The sequence below is a fragment of the Hevea brasiliensis genome, chromosome 5 (assembly GCF_030052815.1).
Source record: "Hevea brasiliensis isolate MT/VB/25A 57/8 chromosome 5, ASM3005281v1, whole genome shotgun sequence".
Taxonomy (NCBI): Eukaryota; Viridiplantae; Streptophyta; class Magnoliopsida; order Malpighiales; family Euphorbiaceae; genus Hevea; species Hevea brasiliensis.
In genome coordinates, this window is record NC_079497.1 from 99,466,104 (window position 1) to 99,485,932 (window position 19,829).

Genomic DNA, 19,829 nt, shown 5'->3' on the forward strand with positions numbered 1-19,829 from the left:
AATGTGCGACCCATTGATTGGATGTTACTTTGAATCGCGTCTGGTTACCCCACTTCTTCACGTTGGAATAATTCACCCTTATTTAGTATTACCACCTTCAAACTAATACCAAAATGATGTTTTAATTTTTTAGTCACACTATAAAAGCCCTACTCTTTCAAAAATTTTCTAGCTCTGTCCTCTCCATTTCATTTGTGTCAGTGTGTGGATGCAACGAAGAAACAACTAAGTATTATTTTTTTCCTCGAATTTTTTTTTGCCTAAACTTGCCCAAATCCAGAGACGAAGGTAACGATGGCCAAGGGAGGCACTGATTCCCCTTGAAATTTTGAAAAAGTTTGAGAGCATATTAGTAATTTAACTCCCTAATCCTAAAAACTTTTTTAAATAGCTACATCACTTACATGTCTACAGCTCTGCCGACAAAGAAAACCCATTTTCTTTGCAATTTCTCTCTTTTACCTCATCTCACTCCTTCCTTCTTTCTACTCTACAGTTTCTTGGATTATTAGGCTAGCTCTATATATAAGTCCTAACTCTTAAATCCACTTTAACTCTATAATTTTTATTTTATTTATTTAATTTTTGTCCTTTTTTTTATAAAATCTATTTTTTTTTCTTTCCTACTTTATATAATTTTTTTTTTTGCGTGTGTATGATCAATCAAAGAAGGAGGCCATAGAATAATAGATAGCAAATTTAAAAATAGATTTGATTTTTTTTATTATTATTATTATTAATTTTTCTTTCTATTGGTTAAATATTGTTTGACAATTCTAATTGGGCAATTAAATCCTTATAATGAAATTCAGTTGGGCAATTCCCTTTTTTTTCAAGCAATTTGCAATTAAAAAAATGATAATAATGCATTAGAAAATCTATCATTTTATTCATTATTTTGTTGTAAGTTGATACTTAAAAATAGACATATATAGATAAATAGATGTATTAATATTATTTGCTATTATTTTATAGAAAATATTAGATGGAGTATAAATTTGAAGTTTTGACCTGCAATCAAAATTTAATTAATAAAAAAAGTATACATTTAAAATAAATATATCAAAGAAGTTATAAGACTTAACTAGTTATTTCATTAATTATTTATAATGTATGTCCAATCTTAAAATCTTTACTATAAAAGAAATGTAAAAATTATAAAATATCCTTGTCCTTTAGTTTAATAATAAAAATTACTCATTGTATTCATTGATATTGTTATCTCTTTTTAATAAAAATTACTCATTGTATTCATTGATATTGTTATCTCTTTTCTATATAAATCTTTTATATATTTTATTTGATAAAATTTATTTCATAGTTGCATTGATATTGTTATCTCAATTTTATATAAATATTGACTATTTTTTTTTTTTATAGGTATAGAGTGATTTTTAAAAGAAAATCAAACACTGCAAAATCATCATCATTAATCAATCAACCTGTTCAACCAGCACCGCCTAAGCAGGTGACTGTTGAGGAAGTTGAGGTCGATATAGAAAATATTCCTTCTGATCCAAGACTGCAACCTAACATAATGAGCTATCCATCTGATATTAGGAATCAGGTACGCAGAGCTTACTTACTTAAAAGTCCACGTCAACTATGCCATCATAAATTTCCTCAAAAGGTAGATGAAACTCAAAAATGGAGATTTATTACATCTTGGTTTGATGAATTTAGTAGTTGGATGGAATATAGTATTGAAAAAGATGCTGCATATTGTTTATATTTTTATCTTTTTGCAACTGGGCATAGTGAAAGAGGTCATGATGGTTTTGTATCTGAAGGTTTTATTAATTGGCGAAAGAAAGAAAGAATGAGAGAACATATAGGAGACCATAATAGTGATCATAATAAATGCCGGTTAGCTTGTGAAGATTTGATGAACCAAGCTCAACATATTGAAGTTTCTTTTTCAAAACAATCAGAATAGTTAAAAATTGAGTTTCATTGTAGGTTAAATGCATCAATCATATGTCTTCGTTATTTGTTGATGCAAGGATTGGCTTTTCGAGGGAATGATGAGTTTGAAAATTTATTAAATCAAGGAAATTTCTTGAATTATTAAAAGTTCTAACTTCATGTAATGAAGAAATTAATAATGTTGTGTTGAAGAATGCTCCCGACAATCTCATACTCACATCTCCTGATATTCAAAAAGATATCATTAATGCAGCTGTAAACGAGACAACAATGGCTATCATTACAGATTTGGGAGATGATTTGTTTTCTATTTTAGTTGATAAATGTCGAGATGTATCAGTTAAAGAGCAAATGGGATGTGTCATTGAAAGATTTATTGGTCTTGTGCATGTCTATAATACAAGTGTGGCATCTCTTAAAAAAGATATTGAGTCTTTGCTTTCTACTTATGGCTTGAGCCTATCTAGTTTGAGAGTTCAAGGCTATGATGGAGCTAGTAATGTGTGAGGCGAATTTAATGGCCATAAAAGTTTGATTTTGAAGGAAAATTCTAGTGCTTATTATGTCTATTGTTTTGCTCATCAACTCCAACTCACCCTTATTGCTATTGCTAAAAAGCATTCAAGTATAAGTTTTTTTTTTTTTTTCAATATTGTTACTTGTTTGGTCAATGTTATTGAAGGTTCATGTAAACGCAGAGATATAATTCGAGAAAATCAAATAGAGAAAGTGTTTGAAGGGATTGCAAAAGGTGAAATAAGAACCAGACAATGTCTAAATGAAGAAATGACATTGAAGAGACAGGGAGATACTCGTTGGAGTTCTCATTATGGTACGCTTATTAATTTGATGCATTTATTTCCTTTTGTTATTGATGTTCTTGAGTATATTGAAGAAAATGATAAAGATGATCCATAAAGGGCTGAAGCAATTGATTTGCTAGATATTATGAATCGATTTGAATTTGTCTTTGTGTTACATCTTATGAAAAAGATTTTGGGAATCATATATGAATTATCACCAGTTTTATAGAGGAGGGATTAAGATATTGTAAATGCTATGAATCTGGTTGAAGTCTCAAAATATTGTTTGCAAGTGATAAGAGAAAATGTTTGGGAATCTTTGTTACTTGAGGTATTGGAATTTTGAGATAAATATAATATAGTTGTATTAGATATAGAGGATGTCTATGTAGCTAGAGGGAGACGAAGGCATAGAAGTGAAGAAATGACAAATCTTCATCACTATCGTGTTGAGTTATTTTATTCTGTGATTTATATGCAGTTTCAAAAACTTAAAAATCAATTTGATGAAGTGAATACAAATTTGCTTTTATGGATGACATGTCTTAATCCTAAGGACTCATTTTTTTGCATTTGATATGGGCAAATTGATTCAACTCGCAAAATTTTATCCATGTGAATTTTCTCCAGTTGTTTTAATCGAACTAGAATCTCAACTTGAGAACTTTGTCTTTCATATGCGCATAGATAAGAAATTTTCTAAAGTGAGTGGAATTGAAGGTCTTGCTGAGAAGATGTTTGCTACAAGAAAGCATATTATTTTTTCTTTCATGTATTTGTTGGTCAAATTATCATTAATCTTGCTAGTTGCTATAGCCACAATAGAAAAAGCTTTTTCTGCAATGAATATCATTAAAAGTTTACTTCATAATAGAATAGGAGACGAGCTACTAAATGATTGTTTGGTGACGTACATTGAAAGAGATGCATTTACAAGTATTGACAATGAAGTTATTATAAATAGATTTCAGTTAATGAAAAATAGACAAAGATTATTATAATTTAATTGTAACAAATTATTAATATTTTCTAAGCAATCTTCTTGTCAATTCATATTTGTTTATATATATTATTTTTATAAATTACATATTTTAATTGAATATCCTCAGTTGAATTCCTGGCTTCGTCATTACCTAAACCTGCTATACCATAAATTTAAGATATAAGATGCGTAGTGGTATTCATCTATTAAATACATGAGTCTCACATGTTTCTATCTTGGATCTATAATAAATCGAATTTAAATAAGAATCTTTTCCTTTTTCCTCGTGCAAAAATAGTTTGATATGTCAATGGTCTGGGTTATTCCACAATAGGATTCTCCGCCAAGACAACATCCTCAAGCATTCCAACCACCATATGTAAGCATTGACATTCTCACCTTGTGGCTTTTAAAATTCTATGTGGATGCATGCATTGTCCCTGTGTGAATTAGATGTTGTCGTTTATGATATAGATTTATGCTTATTTGTTGGAAAAGCTTATTTGGTACTTGTTAGAGTAGTGATGATAAAATTTTTTTTTTTAAGTTAAATTTAATTATTACATTTTAAAAAACTAATAATTTAATTGGATGTCTAAAAATTAAAAATATATATTTTATTGATATTTTTGCTTTTCCCAGATTAATATTTTTAATGATATAAATATATTTAACTGCTAATATTTTTTAAATGAATATTAACTGCTAAATAAATATTTATTGCTAATTAAGCAAAATATAATGTCATCACTCAACTCAACTCAACTAAACCTTTATCCCAAAAAATTTGGGGTCGGCTATATGGATTCATTTTCTCCACTTTAAACGATTTTGGGTTAAATCCTCATAAATGTGTAATGCTTCTAGGTCACGTTGTACTAGTCTCCTCCAAGTCAATTTAGGTCTACCTTTTTTTTTTCTTTCTATCATCTAACCTAATTTGCTCTACCTGTCTAACTGGAACCTCCGTATGTCTACGCTTCACATTAACAATCACCTTAATCTCCCTTCTCTCAACTTATCCTCAATTGACACCACTCTTACATTTTCTCTAATACTCTTATTACTTATTATGGATTTTATAGTATGGTCACTCATCCACCTTAACATTCTCGTCTCCGCAACTCTTATTTTAGACGCATACGACTCATTCAGTGCCCAACACTTACTACCATATAACATAGCTAGTCGTATGGTAAAATTTTCCTTTCAACTTATTGGGAATCTTGCGATCACATAAAACTGCCGTGGCACGTCTCCACTTCAACCATCCGGTTTTAATCCTATGACTAACATCCTCCTCACATTCCCTGTCTACTTGAAAGACTCCTCACATCCCCTATCTACTTGAAAGACTGAGCCAAGATATTTAAAGTAATTACTTTGAAACAGTACCACTCCATCCAAACTAAATTCTTTCCCATTTTAAATATTAAAATATAATGTCATAACATTTAAAAAAATAATTTTTGCACCCAATTTTTATAACAAACTGAAATTGATTGTTATTAATTGAAATCAATTATTATTAACAATTGGTTTTGTAATCGATTTATAATTTTAATTTTTTTAAGAAAATAATTAATTTTTAAAAATTTAACTATCAATTTTTGAATCAACAGTTAATCAATATTAAAAAAATATTAAATATACAACAAATAGCAACTGATTGAAAAATTAATTCTTAAAATTAATTATTATATTTAACAATTTTATTAAAATATAAAAATACTCCTAACCGTATAAATGTTTATAATTAAATGAAAAATATTTGTTTAAAAAACGATTTACATTATTTTCTGGGAAACAAAATTAGCCCTCAAATTCAAATTCCTTTGTCTGCTCACTCACATCCCCTCTATCTTGTGCTAATAGTGCGTCTCACTGCTGCTGAAGCTCCAGAGGCCAGCCTGCTAATTGAAGCTCCGACGGCGGCGACAGTTCTAAGGTACTCTCTCTCAATCTCTCTCTCACAATCTCTCTCTCATTGAATCTGCTTAATTCATACGTATGCTCCGGTAGACTTGGTGGCTTTGGTTTGTGGTTTCCGATCCATCAAAGTCTCTTCAATTATGGTTTTAAAACATAGATTCAATTTACATTGCTACAAGGCTATGAAATGATGAGTAAACTTTGATAGGATTTTAGAATTTTGATTTATAGATGGTGAGAAAGCTTTAAGCTTGTGTAGCATTTGAGAATAGAAACACAATTGTTAAAGATTTCGCTTGAACAGGAAAGAAGGCAACTCGGCTTCAGATAGAGGGGGATGGCTCAGTTCTCTTGCGTGTCACTCACTCCAACATCAAGACTTTCTCCCCCAGTGTTCGCTTCTCCCTTCAGGTTTTCCATTATTGCTATTTTATTTCTTGTTCTTTTTTCATATTATTATTATTTACTGTCAATTTGATTCTTTTTTCAACAAAAATTTAGTCTTCAGTGGAATCTGTGAAAGAGAAACTGTGGAGGAAATGTGGGACATCAGTTAATTCAATGTCCCTGGAGCTTTATGATGAAACTAACTCCAAAATTTCTGATTTAACTGATGATTCCAGACCCCTTGGTTTTTATTCTCTTCTTGATGGTTTTGTCTCTCTCATTCTCATCTATTTCCATTTGTGTTAAATTTTGTTTTTGAATTGTCTATGTGATTGTTTCTGAAATAGCTCATTATCCTAATTTTAGTATTGGTGTCAATCAAGTTTCTTAGTTTATTATTATTATTATTATTTTATTTTTTTTTTAAGGTTTTGGCTACATGTAATAGATCTTGACCCTTCATCAGTAACCTTGGGTGGGTGGCTTGAAGACATTTCATTGGTGGAGAAATATACAATTTCAGAAGAGGCCTATGATAAACGCAGTGGTGAGTTTTGAAAACAATCTATTGGATAGTAATGGATATTTTCTTCTCTTGTTGTTTTTATAGAAATATGTGGTGAAGATTTAGTGACAAAATTGAGTTTAAGTGAAATGGATTACCTTGGTGATTTCAAGTAATAATTACAGATCTTATGGCTTAGGTGGGCTAGATTGTTTCTTTACATTGGGCTATTGTAGCTATGTTGCTCTACACTTCGATTGATTTTGAAATCTATATTTTTTTTTTAACTCGATGCTTTTATCTTGACTCCATGCTACGTCTTTTTCTTTGTGTTCCTCTCATGGTTTTGATATTCTAAAACTCAACAAATGTACTTATCATGAAATGCTCTGATTCCTTTCTATTCAAATAATTCATAGGCATAAGGAAGTGTTGCAAATAGTTGTGATTGGAAACAGCAATTTATGTTTAACTTGCTAGCAAATTTATTAGTTTGTGTTTTCAGGCACTTTCAGAAAATTTAAAGAGAAATTGGTCTCTCAAAAATCCATCTGCCTTTGAGGCTAAGGTAAGCATTCTGCGATTGGAGTTTTTCCTTGCTTTGAGGAGCTTTACTGCATTTCTCGTCATCTTATATGAAATTCTAGAAAAAGGGCAAAATCTAAGAGATGTTGTACTCACTTTTATTTGATTCATCTTTCATTCACAGATAACTGACAACCGCATGGAAGACTTGTGTGCAAATATGAAGGTTAGTAATTCTCTTTGTATTTATTTCTTGGTGTTTATAGTTTTGGGAACTGTTAATTTGGTGTGTTCATTTGTTTTTCTCTTTCCATTTCCCCATTCTTGATTCTTGAATAATTAGGTGGGAGACAGATGTGAGGTTGAACCACAAGAGAAAAGAGGGCTTCTCAAATTTGTTGGCAGAGCAGAATCTCTTGCATTAGGTTTTTGGGTTGGAGTTCAATATGATGAACCATTGGGGAAACATGATGGCATGCATGTACATTAATCAATCTCATTAAAATTTTCCAAATATTCTTCTTTGCTTTATTTTCTTGAATTTTGCTTTATATGAATGCCTTATATAAGATTGATGTTGTTTATTGATCATAGTTGTACTGACAAAAAATCTACTACAGTTAAACCATTCTTATGTGTAAGCGAGAAGGTTAAGACCAAATTTAAGGGTTGAGGTCATAGTACTGATGTCATGTTATTCTCTGGCTCATTATTTGTATATCATAAGATGACCTTTTTTTGGTTATATCATACTGATATCATGTGGTTCAGTTTACCAATGACATTAAAAAACAATATTATATCTTCCATCACACTAATAGAGGATTTTTTTTTCTCTGGATATCATTAAAGTGGGTCATAAGGGAACAGGGATTTTAATATGCAGAACATGAGTGTGCTGAGCCATGGAATTAATTTGCATATGCAGCGAGTCTGTCCTGTTAACTGTTAACAAAATTGATATTCATAGTTTGGCCTTATTCTGAACTTGTCTAGTCATCTTGACCAAAAGTCTTATTTTGTTGTGGGATTTTAGTACTCGTGCCTAGTGAATGCTTCTTGCTGGTTGCTTAAATTGTCCTAGTGCCGCTAATGAGCTTTAGCTTAATGGTACTAGAGTCATCTCCATTTTTATTATTTGTTTCATTATCATGTTTTAGGGTGAAAGGAGTTCACTACTTTGACTGCCCTCCACTTAATGGTGCAATGATTAGGCCTGACAAAGTAAAGGTTTGTAGAAAACTGTGTTCTCATTCTACTTGAATGTTGAAACTCTTGCATTTGCTAGTGAATGTATCAAAATGCAGAGCACTTTACAGTCTGATACCATAGTGAATCAGATGGGATGGTTTTCTTTATATTCCAAGTCTAGAGATATTGACCATTAGTTTGAAGGTTGCAAAGATATGGGACATAGAGTACTAAGGACACTCTCTTTACACTTGGAAGTGTGTGATGTGGGGGGTTTGTCTTAAAGCCTTTAGCTGGTTGAGTCCTACTAGCATAGTTGTTAAACACGCATGGATCTGGAAAGTTTCAGCACTGCAAGTTGTTCGTAACAAGAAGCATGTTCACTTTGGAAAATGGTGTAAGATGCTATTAAGGATTCTTAGAAGTAATAGAGTGTGAACATATCCAGTGTGCTGTGTGCGTGCAAAAGGAAAATTGGTGATCAACTCGAGGATTATTGACAGTTATGGTTTCCTCTTTAAAACAGATCATTTCAGTACCCATTTGGTATCTATGTTGTTTTTTGTTTTTTCTTTTAGTTCAGTTGTCAAAGAAAATTATATTTTTATTTTTTCTTTTGTTTCATGATGCCTAAAAAGTGAAAAATAGGTTGCTGCAAGTGAAAAACACAGAAAGTGGCTTTTTTATGTGTTTCATCAATAATTTTTCTAGACACAACTTTTTAGTATTAGACAACAACAACCAAAAACAAAAAGCATAATTGATATCAAACAGGTTTGTGTTTTCTGTTTTGTTTTGTCGCTTCTAGCTCCTTCCAAGGGGTTTGGTGATCGGTGAATTCTTTATTCCCATTGTTTTCGATAAACTTTCATTTTGTTTTTGGTTCATTTGAATATGTTCATTTGCAGGTTATAATTTTGAGGTCATTGATTCTTTTTGTTTCTTTTGATAATAATTCACTGTGTGCAAGGCTTTGTGGGGATACCGTATGGAAAAAAAATCTGTGTTTTTTTTGAAGTAAATTTAAATTTTGAGAAAAGAACTTAACTGCCACAGTTTCTTTGTTGTTTACACTGCAAAAATACAAGAAACTGAGTTTTAAGGTGCCTGATTGGCATTTGTTGTTGCTAGTTTTGGGACTTATTCCAATTGCAAGAAACTGAGCTTTAAGGTACCTTTTGGAACTTCGTCCCAATCTTTTAGTGCAAATTTAGCCCCTTATTTTTTTTTTGGATGACGATGTTGTTGACTAGACTAGGGGATCACAGTGAAGTTAATCATTCATTATAAGCTCAACGTAGGTCAACATATATCGCCTTATCATTTGAGTTGACAGTTTTGCCCTTAGCTAGTCATACTTATTACAAATGTTTTTGCCACTGTTACTGACATGAGAAAACATATTCATTCTAAGAATATTAATAAGTCAACTCTGTTGAAATCATCACCTTCAGCTATAAGAAATAATCATACCCTCATTCTCCATGCCTTTGATATGCTGATATATTCATTTAATTCCATGACTTTTGAATGACATTTTTGTGGCAAACAAGACGTGTCCCTATTGTGGCAATTCTTTTGCCATCTATAGCATATTCTACAAAATATAAATAATTTTCCTCTTCCTTGAAATTAATAGAAGTTCCTGTCATGATCATGCGAGGAAATCTCAGCTCAATGGCCTCTGTATTTTTTTTTTGGTGGGGGCAAATTTTTGACCTAGTACTGCTTGATTTCTTTGTGGATCTGGATTATATTAGTTTCCAGGTTGTTGACTTTCCAGAAAGAGATCCCTTCGAGAAGGAAGAAATATAAACTAGAGAAGGCAAAATTGTATGTCCTCTTCTTGTATGCTTTTAAAAATAAAATTATTTTTTAGTCAGATTGATATGATTATGCACCATTTTTTGGGTTAATGCAGGTTTGTGAGCAATGTTTTGAATCTTAATAGTTAGAAGATGCTGAGTTACTATATATATATAGTAAGGTTAGGCTCCCAGTCTAGTGTCAGGGCATACCACTTCTCTTAGTAAGGGATCACAATAGAGTTTATAAATCACTCACTAAGAAGGACAGTTGGCAGTACTTGAATTATCAATCTAATGGGAGCGCTGCTTGAGTAATTATTAACTAAACCAACTCTCACTGGCAGTATGTTTTGTTAGGCAATGCTCAGTATTTTAATTACTATATCTATGTATTATATGAAGAAGGCAGACTACACAACCAATTGCATTGGTTGAGGCTGATGTGATAACAATAATAATGATAATTTGGGAGGTGCAGTTGCAAAATTATAGGGCAGGGAGAAATGAATTTTCAGATTCATACATTGGAAGCAAAAGCTAGGCAGGAAGCTCATCTATCTTCACAACGGATGAGTCCCCAACTTTTTGGAAGATGACTATTCGGTCGTTAGGCTTAAGTAATCCCACAGATATACCATGATCAAGGGCAATTTTCAATCCAGATTCTTCAGTAGAAGCACCTGAAGTTTCCTGCAAGCAAACCAGAACAAAAGCTGAATATAACATAAAATATAGAAAAAAAAATTTTAATAAGTTTTTTGGTATCTTACTATGGATTTCAATTATGAAAGTATTATTTTATTATTTTTAAGTATTGGGGATGTGAATTACATTGGTGAGATATGAATGTTACTGTTCATTTCTAGCAAGCTTCACCTTTTTCTTAATTTGCTATATTACACATTAGTCCTGTAACTATTGAGCAGGTTTACCTTTTAGTCATTTCCCTAATTGAACAAAATTTTGACATCTCATGGTCTAACCTTTTCAAGGTTTTAAAAATTTTAAAAATTTAAATAATAAAAGTTTGTTCAATTAAAAATCATGGAATGAAGTATCCAACATTTTAACTGAATAAGCACTTGTTTTACACTTACCAAGGATTTTTCAAATTTTGCTCTGTCATTTTTCTTTGTACCCACCAAGGTTAAATGAACAATTTCCAAGCAACCCAAAATGGCAAAGAAATGAAACTATTCTTAACAGATTTGGAATAAATCATTTGCCAGAAAAGAATTCAATTAAATTCTCAAAAAAATTATGTTGGATTATTTTTTTTAATATATATATATTTCATTCCTAATGTGAGAATATACCAAAAGAAAACTAATTGAACTAAAATTTTGTCAATTCTGGTTTCCAAATAGGGAATAATGCTTACCACATTAGGGCTAGCCAGAATAGGGTAAACTCCTCTAAGTCCAAGCAACTGACGAGCCTGATCACAAAGCATTAAACCACTTGGAATAAAAAAACTTGTGACTATTTTCAAATACATAAACCCTTCTATGTGAGGGATTATTCAATACAATCGGTACACATGCACCTTCATTTATAATTATATAGGGTTAATCCTCCTTATTTAATGGAAGACCCACTTTTATGTGATTAAGGAGCACTAAATTTATGTGCTTCGAAAGTATTTTATAAGTTTTCCGTCTGGGTTTCCCCTAAATACACAAAAAAAAACTAAAACTAGAAATAGTGAACTCAACAGAAACAAATTTCACAACATCTTGGATAGTTTTAGTTGCCAAAATAGGGGTAAGAGAGCTTTTCATTTACCTGTGCAGAAGTAGTGAAAGTCCATTTCAATGAAGTCGATCTGAGACGAGGAATGACAACAGCAAAAACAGGCACTGGTGGCCTATACTTAGAGATCAACCTAAAAAGCTCTAACTTGAAAGAATTAGTTTGTAATTTAATTTGCATTGCTAAAGAGTTAACTCCTATCAGACTGCAAGAGCTGCATAAGAATGTAAAAATTTAAGCACCTTGCTGCTCTCCCAGAGGATGTGAACACAACAATTAGTGCAGCCCTGACCTTAATAGCAGCACGTACCTTTGAAACAAATACACTCAATACAGCTCAAACAACAATATCAAACAGATTTAAAAAGAAAAAAAAAAGATACCGCTGATGAAGCAACAGCTTCTGCATGAGACATGGGCTCTCCAACATGATTGCGAATTCTCTTAAAAAGAACAGAATGATTGCACACAGTTTCAGCCTGCACAATCATTAAGAACAATAATATTATACAATTGGATATTATAAGGCATTAGTAATGTCAAACTTCGAAGTTGATGGTGGTATTGCCTAATAGAAATATTCAGATAATCCCTTGTTTAACACAGTAGTGATGAGGAATTAAGCTGCTTTTAATTTGATCTTTGAAATCATATCATTAGACAAACTTAGAATTTTATTCCTGGAACTGCAAGAGACAATAAGTAGTCTTTTGAAATTTCAATCCTTTACATTTACTGTTCTTGATATTTCAAAATTACAGAAAGAACAATTCTTTCTGTTCAGATTTTTTTTTTTTTTAATTGAAGAATGTTTTCAGTTCTAGGAATGACTTCTAATGCCATTACTTTTATACATGCTGAGTTACTTTCCTCGTGCATTTCTACTCTTCCATCCTCTATGATTTACTGTTTTAGCTTTTTAATATTGGAAAATTTACTGTTTGGTCCTTGAGTTTTGATTGATATTACAAATTGGTTCTTACATTTTGGAAATTCAACGATTTAGTCCTTTGCTTATACTTCCATCCAATATTTGCCGTTAGTTTAAGTGAAAAGATAAATATACCCTTTATGTCATTAAAAGACATTTACTATTTGGCCCCTAAATTTTGACCGATATTACAATTTGTCCATATATTTTGGCAATTGAATGATTTAGTCCCTCACTTATGTTTCTCTTCAACTAAAATTAATTATTATCAAATAAATTAATTCTTTTTGCTCTATAGAAAGAATTCAAGAAAAAAAAATAGTAAGAACAAAGTTAATAAGAAAGAAAAAAACAAATTCTAATAATTTCAGCAAATATCAAATATAGGGACTAACTAAAACACAGGGACCAAGTTGTAATATAGGTCAAAACCCATGGACTAAATACTAAATTTTTGTTAAGTAAATAAAGAGTATATTTATTTTTTTCACTTAAACTAATGGTAATATTGGACGGAAGCATAAATGAGGGACTAAATTATTCAATTTTCAAAATATAGGGACCAAATCGTAATATCAATAAAAATTCAGAGACCAAATAGTAAATTACTCTTTAAGATATGACTTTTAAGTGACCATAATATAATTCCATGATATAATAGTTTATATACTAACCTCAGCACAAATTCTCCCCACAATTTTTATGGTCTGAATGGGATAAAGTCCTCTAAGTGTCTCAGCACCCAATAATATACCATCAGCACCTAAGAAATTATGCAGGAAGGAAATTTCAATATAATAATAGTATTATTATAAGGTTGCCAAGAAAGCAAGTTATTTTGGAATGTGCCAATTTGCATACCATCAAGAACAGCGTTGGCTACATCGGTTGCTTCTGCACGAGTTGGCCGTAGATTTCCTGTCATGCTATCAACTACTCGAGCAATTATGACAGGTTTCCCTGCCACGTTACACTTATATACAGCAGACTTTTGAAACAAGAAAACCTGCAATGGAGAAAATCACATTAGAAAACCAAACCAAAGCCATGGAAGTAATGCCCTCCACTTAATATTGATTTCAACTGCAAAACACCCTTAGGCCAAAAGAAAGAAGTCTAGAAACAGAGTTCTCAAGACACATTCTGACTATCTTTAATTTTAGTTCCTGTGAATAAAAGGTTAAACTGTTTCTTGACAGGAATAAAATTGATGTTGTTTATGGTTTGCTGTCCAACCCTTTTCAGCCATTAAATCATTGACTATGCTATTATTTACTTGTTAAAGGATGATAGATCATTGTGAATTGATGTCATTAAAAATAATGCAGAATTATTTACAAAAATCTGACCTTTTCTGGGGGAAGATCAATTCCTAAATTTCCACGACCGAGGATAATGCCATCTGCTTCTTGAAGGATCTCATCAAAATGTTTAAAGCCCTGGTGCAATGCACAAACAAAATACATTGAAATGTACTTGAGCACTTCAATAATAATGATCATCATCTTCTTCCTCAATAACAACAATTATAGGTAAAAATGGTGAGACTTGGTAGTGGCAATTGCTACAATTAGGTGGAAAGCTCCTTGAATCAATTATACATGATCAATGCAGTAGCTCACCTCCACAGTTTCTATTTTGGCAAATACTTGAGTTTCATGGAGATTATTTGTTCTAAGAAAAGCTCTAAGCTGCAAAAAGAACAAGTACATGTGATAAGCTCTAACCTCTCATTCAGAAACAACAATGAATCTCATTTTCCTTTTCATCTAAAGCACACTTCTTGGTAATGAGGCAATGATTCTGAGTTCAAAGAAGATTAGAAACAATATTAACAAACCAATGTATAATGCTAGACTAACCTCTCGTACATCTTCTACATTGCGAGTATATGATAGAGATATGAAATCAACACTGTTAAGTGAGCCCCACTCCGAAATAATCTATCATAGCAACAAAGATATAGTTACTGAAGTGCAGTAGAATGTATCAGAATGAATTTCTTATTCATTATTCTATTGCATGTCTGCATCCTTCCTTCTGTTTTTTTCTATCAAACAAAAATTCACTAACACATACTATTGAAGCTGGGATCAGCTCAAGTTAGAGCTCAGCTTATTTTACTTTCCTGATAGTGAAATAATCACCAGCTGTGGTACATCTGTCCATGCTTACAAATTGATAATTTAGCTTGAAATTTTTCACTATTATTATATAGGCAATTGTTAGTGAAGTTCTGAACCAATGATTTTAGAGACGCATATAAAATCATAAAGCAATTTTTAACAAGGCACTACATAACTAAAGAGTTGGATTTAAGTCCACTGGATACAACACTCTTAAATGTTTGTTGCTAAACAATCCTCTACTGGTAGGTGCTACCACCCTTAAAATTTTAATATTTAATTGAGAGTAGGCTGAATGTCGTCATGTCTTTCATTAGAAAAAGTTTTAAATGATAATATTTTTATAATAGCACAATTAAATAAAAAATTTAATGATTCATATTCTAAAAATCCAAAAATTTATTTTTATTGTCCCAACTAAATTAAAAGAAAAAAAAAATTAGTGGCTTATATTTTTAATTTTTATTTTAATTAATAAAAAATAAATTTAGAAGGACTCAAATTGTGTATGAAACACACTAAAAGACACTTAAGTCTAAGATAAATTTCACGGACCATCGTTGAACTTAGGTCTTACATTTAAGGGACAGTCTAATTTCAGGGACAGTCTATGAAATTTAACCCCCTTTGAGCATGAAAACAGAAGGATAAATTTGAAATCAAAGGAAAAAAGAAGTTTTCCATGGATTAACTGTACCTGTTTATCCTTATCACTTAAATTTGGCAAACTTGCATGCACTTGAGAAACATGCATTAATGTAAAGCCCGCAATAGTGGCAGTATTTTTTACGAGACAGATGACATCTTGACCATTTGTCTCTAAAACCTGAAGATGAAGCAAAAACATTAGCTCAAGAACCTGCCAATCAAAACAATCATTGAAAGAGAGCATCAAATGAAAATTTTCACCTCAAGCCATACTGAGGTGTTTTCACTTCCTGTGAAGAGATACTGACCAAGAAAAATGGTATCACCCTTCTTCAGAATCTGTAATTCATAAAGAGAACCAAAACTAAATAAAATCAAGAAAATGGGCTAATCATACAATATGCATTACGTTTTGAATACGATACAAAATTCTACATTTTTGCATAGTTTGTAGTCTCCAATTGAAGCTTTCTCCATGTTCATTGAGATTTACATATTCCAAAAAAATTTCCCATGACTAGAAAACTTAATTCGAAAAGAAAAATGTTAGAAATAACTGATGCATGTCATCCAATCCAACACATACCTCAGAGAGTCCAGAATAATTAACAGGCAAAAACTCCGCTGATGGTTCTTTGGAAACATCTGAAGTAATAGTTAAATGGTCATCAACCTTTAGCTCAATTGCTTTCCCAGTCTGGTTACAAATTGGAAGTTCTCGGCCTATAGTGTCTAGCATAACCTGAAAAATGATTAAATGGAGAAGAATGATCGCAGGAATTCAGTCCGTGAAAAGAAGTTGACCCAGGAAGTTCTCAAATATGTATTTAATACATCTATTGATTCCATTAATTTAATAGTGGAGAATGCAGACCATGTTAAATATGTCAAATATGTGCAATCTTTCACTTACAGCACATAGTTTCTTAGCATTTTTCATAGCTAGCCTCAAATTGCGAAGTGTTTCTTGGTGGTAGTCACTATCTAACCATGAAAAGTCGAACCGTGCAACTGGCAAGATAGGAAGGGGAAAGAAATGAACATAGCTCTGAGAAATTTAAAGGGGAAAAAGGCAAATTAAAGAATGCAAATATACAAGAATCACCTGACATTCCTGCATTAAGACACGCCTCAATGGTTTCAATGGACCGCGAATTTGGTCCAAGTGTTCCAACTAATTTGGTTAGTGAAGGTATATAGCTCTGCAGTTTCCAAGATATAAACAAGTATTTTTTTTTTAAATTTTTTCATCAAGAAATACGATTATATGATCCAATCTAAGCTATCCAGGAAGAAAGGATAATGAATGTCAACTTCAAAATCAACAAATAGCTTTGATTGTTATTGATGACAATTCTTAAGAATACAGAATAAAATTTATAGCTTATCACTTGTGAAACTGTACCCAATAGAATACTTTGAATGAGCTGTAAATTTCTTTCAAACCCAGAATTAATAGCATACTGAATCTTGAACTAGCAAAAGATTTTAAAAGAAGTCTTGCAGAGTAATGACACAGCTGTAGAGGAAAGAATTTATTTCTCCTTAGGATGATAAGGATCCATTCCATGATGAATATACTCTTCCTCACTTCAAGAAGCATTGGAGCTTGTTAATGAGAAAGTTATTTCAAGAATTCTTTCTTTTTTCCAAGCCTTGAAAATTCTGGAAGCGAATTTTATCCTGAAATCTCTTGTTTTCAGAGGAGAAAATTCCCAGGAAAATGAGTGAGTTTTCATCTTATTTTCACGTAGCACACTATTCATCAGATTTTGCTAAAATTGTAGCTAACAGATAGCAGGTTGCTTGGCTTTTTTTCTGTTATTAGCAATTAGTATGCTTTTATGGAAGGAAAGAAAATCTCTTAGAAATTTTTCTTGCTCATGAAACCAAGGAGAATTAAAGTGGATTTTGAATGATTCCCAATAGCCTATAGTCCAGTGAAATGGGATTGAATTTTGCATTAGAAATTCAGTCTTTCTACTGTCCAGGAGGGTTGTTTTTCTGTTGACAAGCAGCGCATCTATTCCCAATCTTCATTGAAATGTATATGAATTGATATTTTATCAATCATCAGATATGGCGAAGCTATGAAGATACTTCATACCATTTTTCCTATTGACTTGAGTCCCTTTAGTAGTGCATTTTAAATTTTTTCTGGTATTCAGAAAAACACTTCTACAAAAAGCACTTACAAACTGCTATTATGTTTTGAAATTTTCAGGAGTAAACATTAATTCCAAATGCACCTTAAAAGTAAAATTTGCAAATGAATTTCATTATGCAATTCATCTGTATATGCATTCTCATGTTTGGCAGATTTCATTTATAAATTTTGCTAATTTCTATAGAATTTTAAGTATAATCAGTTCCAAGAAATCAAGAATCATTAAATAATACTTGCTACAAGGCAAGAGTAGTTTTGGGATTTGGGTTGTCAAAGGTTGCTAAAATACGTATACTTATATGCATGCATGAATAAGTATATAGCACATACATAGACAATCGGTGGGGGGAGGAGAGAACTCACAGATTTTGAAGAAGTTAGCACTGAGGAGAGCCTAAAAGGCTCTTCAATTGCCATATGTCCTCCCTGCATTTTTGAGAGAGAGAGGTTTCTTTGAAGCAGGGTCCTGCTACTGCCTTCTGGGTAAGTAGAGCTAGAGTGAATGGTGCATTCAACAGCTACTATATAATTATAGCTTTAAGTAGTAGACACTCAAAACAAAAGAGTTAGGTGGGAGAGTGTGCTGAAATTTCCCAAACACCCCCATTCTCTTGTGAGATTGAAAAATACGTTTGAGTGCCATACTTAGGGTGCAAATCAACCGTGCCAAGTTTTAAACCGTTTAGGTTTGATTTACCAAAATTTTTTAAACTCGAGTTTAACTCAAGTCAAATATCTATAACCTTAAACTTTTGGCTTGTTTATTAAACACCCTAAAAAACAAGCTTTAATTAGGCTCATTTCTCAACGATTCAAACCGTGTCGTGCTTTTATCTAGTCGAGTTTTGAGCAGCTTATAAACATCTTGATTTATTTAAGGCCCTAACTACACCTTTTAGACTTTACTACTATTATTAAAATATTTTTTATTTTAAAAATTATAAAAATATGAAAAATATTATTTTCTTAAATATAATTAATAATTTAAACTCGAGGTTTCACAATTTTGAAGAAAATTTCTAACACCATTACATTAAAGCTCATGAATGAAAATATGAAAATTATTAATTTTAAATTTATACATAAAATGATATAAACTAATAATTTTGTTGCCACTTGTTGTTATAACATCTAGAACTCAAAGCAGCATTTAACGGAAAATTAAGAAATTAAACTATAAAAATGTGATATGACTGCATAAAAAATGTGATAATTAATTCTTTTTTGTTTCATCTTAATTGGATTTATTTGATTTTCATCCTTTATTGAATTTGAAAGGGAGAAATTCACTTTAAAGCTTTAATTGATTTTTTGCTTCTTCCATCAAATTTGAAAGGATGAATTAAATAGTACAGATAATTCATAACAAGAGAATGAAAATTTTAATTTTTTACATATGTTTCAAATGAGAATTATATCACCAACCTAATTAATTTATAATTTCAAAAGAGAGATTTAATGGGTTTGATATTAGAAAATTACAAGAATGGGATGGTGAGAAATTACAAAGTTAATTATTCCCAATTTAGTAAAATACAAGGTTAGGTCATACATAAATGCTATAAACGAGTGAGAATTATGTTCATCGCCGAATAAATTAGACTGAAGATTTTTTTTTTATTATCTACATATTAGTGGTATCATAAGAGTTCACATTGATATTCATAATTGTTTGAAAAAAAAAAAAAGGAATTTTAAGAATTATAAAGATTACTCTTTTTTAAACCTGAATTATTCATTAAATATATGATTACTTAAAATCATCTTATCTATCATGTAAGTTTAAAAAAGAATCTTAAAAAATTATAGAGACAACTATTCTTTCAAGATAAAAAAATCTCATCTTATCTCAAGTTTTAATCTACACCAAAAATAAATAAATAAATTCATAAAATAATTCATGAATATGAAGTGTCTACCTTTATTCCTAAGAAAATTACTAAAAACAAATTTTTTTAAAAATCACTGTTCCTTGAGCAACCAAGAGAATAGGGCATTAGAGAGAGAGAGAGAGAGAGAGAGAGAGAGAGGGTGGGGAGAGAAGATCTGTAAGCTATGGTGCAGTTGCGAAGTAGCTATAAATCATTATGAGGGTACGTGTTTGGTTTACCTGTTAGGTGCAGTTGTTAGTTGATAGACACTCAAA

General features: G+C 31.3%; 1 protein-coding gene and 1 pseudogene across 4 annotated transcripts; one reads left to right on the forward strand and one right to left on the reverse strand.

The window, feature by feature from the left end:
* Nucleotides 1-5,492: 5,492 nt before the first annotated feature.
* Nucleotides 5,493-8,863, forward strand: LOC110672325 (tubulin-folding cofactor B-like; annotated as a pseudogene).
* Nucleotides 8,864-10,429: 1,566 nt separating this feature from the next.
* LOC110672323 (pyruvate kinase 1, cytosolic) lies at nt 10,430-18,479 on the reverse strand. 4 transcript variants are annotated; one of them, XM_058147242.1, is made up of 16 exons: nt 18,047-18,469; nt 16,622-16,718; nt 16,430-16,527; nt 16,103-16,258; nt 15,778-15,855; nt 15,566-15,694; nt 14,605-14,685; nt 14,365-14,433; nt 14,092-14,181; nt 13,604-13,748; nt 13,417-13,505; nt 12,195-12,290; nt 12,054-12,121; nt 11,845-11,944; nt 11,441-11,497; nt 10,430-10,749 (listed from the first exon to the last, which is right to left on the reverse strand). In XM_058147242.1, the coding sequence occupies exons 1-16, from the start codon at nt 18,113-18,115 to the stop codon at nt 10,597-10,599; spliced, it is 1,575 nt and encodes a 524-aa protein (XP_058003225.1). In that variant the 5' UTR covers nt 18,116-18,469; the 3' UTR covers nt 10,430-10,596. The 4 variants fall into 4 exon arrangements, with proteins under 4 accessions (XP_058003225.1, XP_058003226.1, XP_058003227.1 ...); XM_058147243.1 differs by lacking the exon at nt 16,622-16,718 and having other exon boundaries at nt 16,430-16,564; nt 18,047-18,473; XM_058147244.1 differs by lacking the exons at nt 16,430-16,527; nt 16,622-16,718 and having other exon boundaries at nt 18,047-18,472.
* Nucleotides 18,480-19,829: the final 1,350 nt, after the last annotated feature.

Bases quoted from the DNA above. Each gene is read 5' to 3' on its own strand.
- LOC110672323 (XM_058147242.1), bottom strand. From the start codon at position 18,115: ATGCAGGGAGGACATATGGCAATTGAAGAGCCTTTTAGGCTCTCCTCA. The intron at 14,686-15,565 runs GTACAGTTAATC...TTGCTATGATAG, and splicing joins TAAGTGATAAGGATAAACAG to ATTATTTCGGAGTGGGGCTC. The intron at 11,498-11,844 runs GTAAATGAAAAG...CTTTGTGATCAG, and splicing joins CTTTCACTACTTCTGCACAG to GCTCGTCAGTTGCTTGGACT.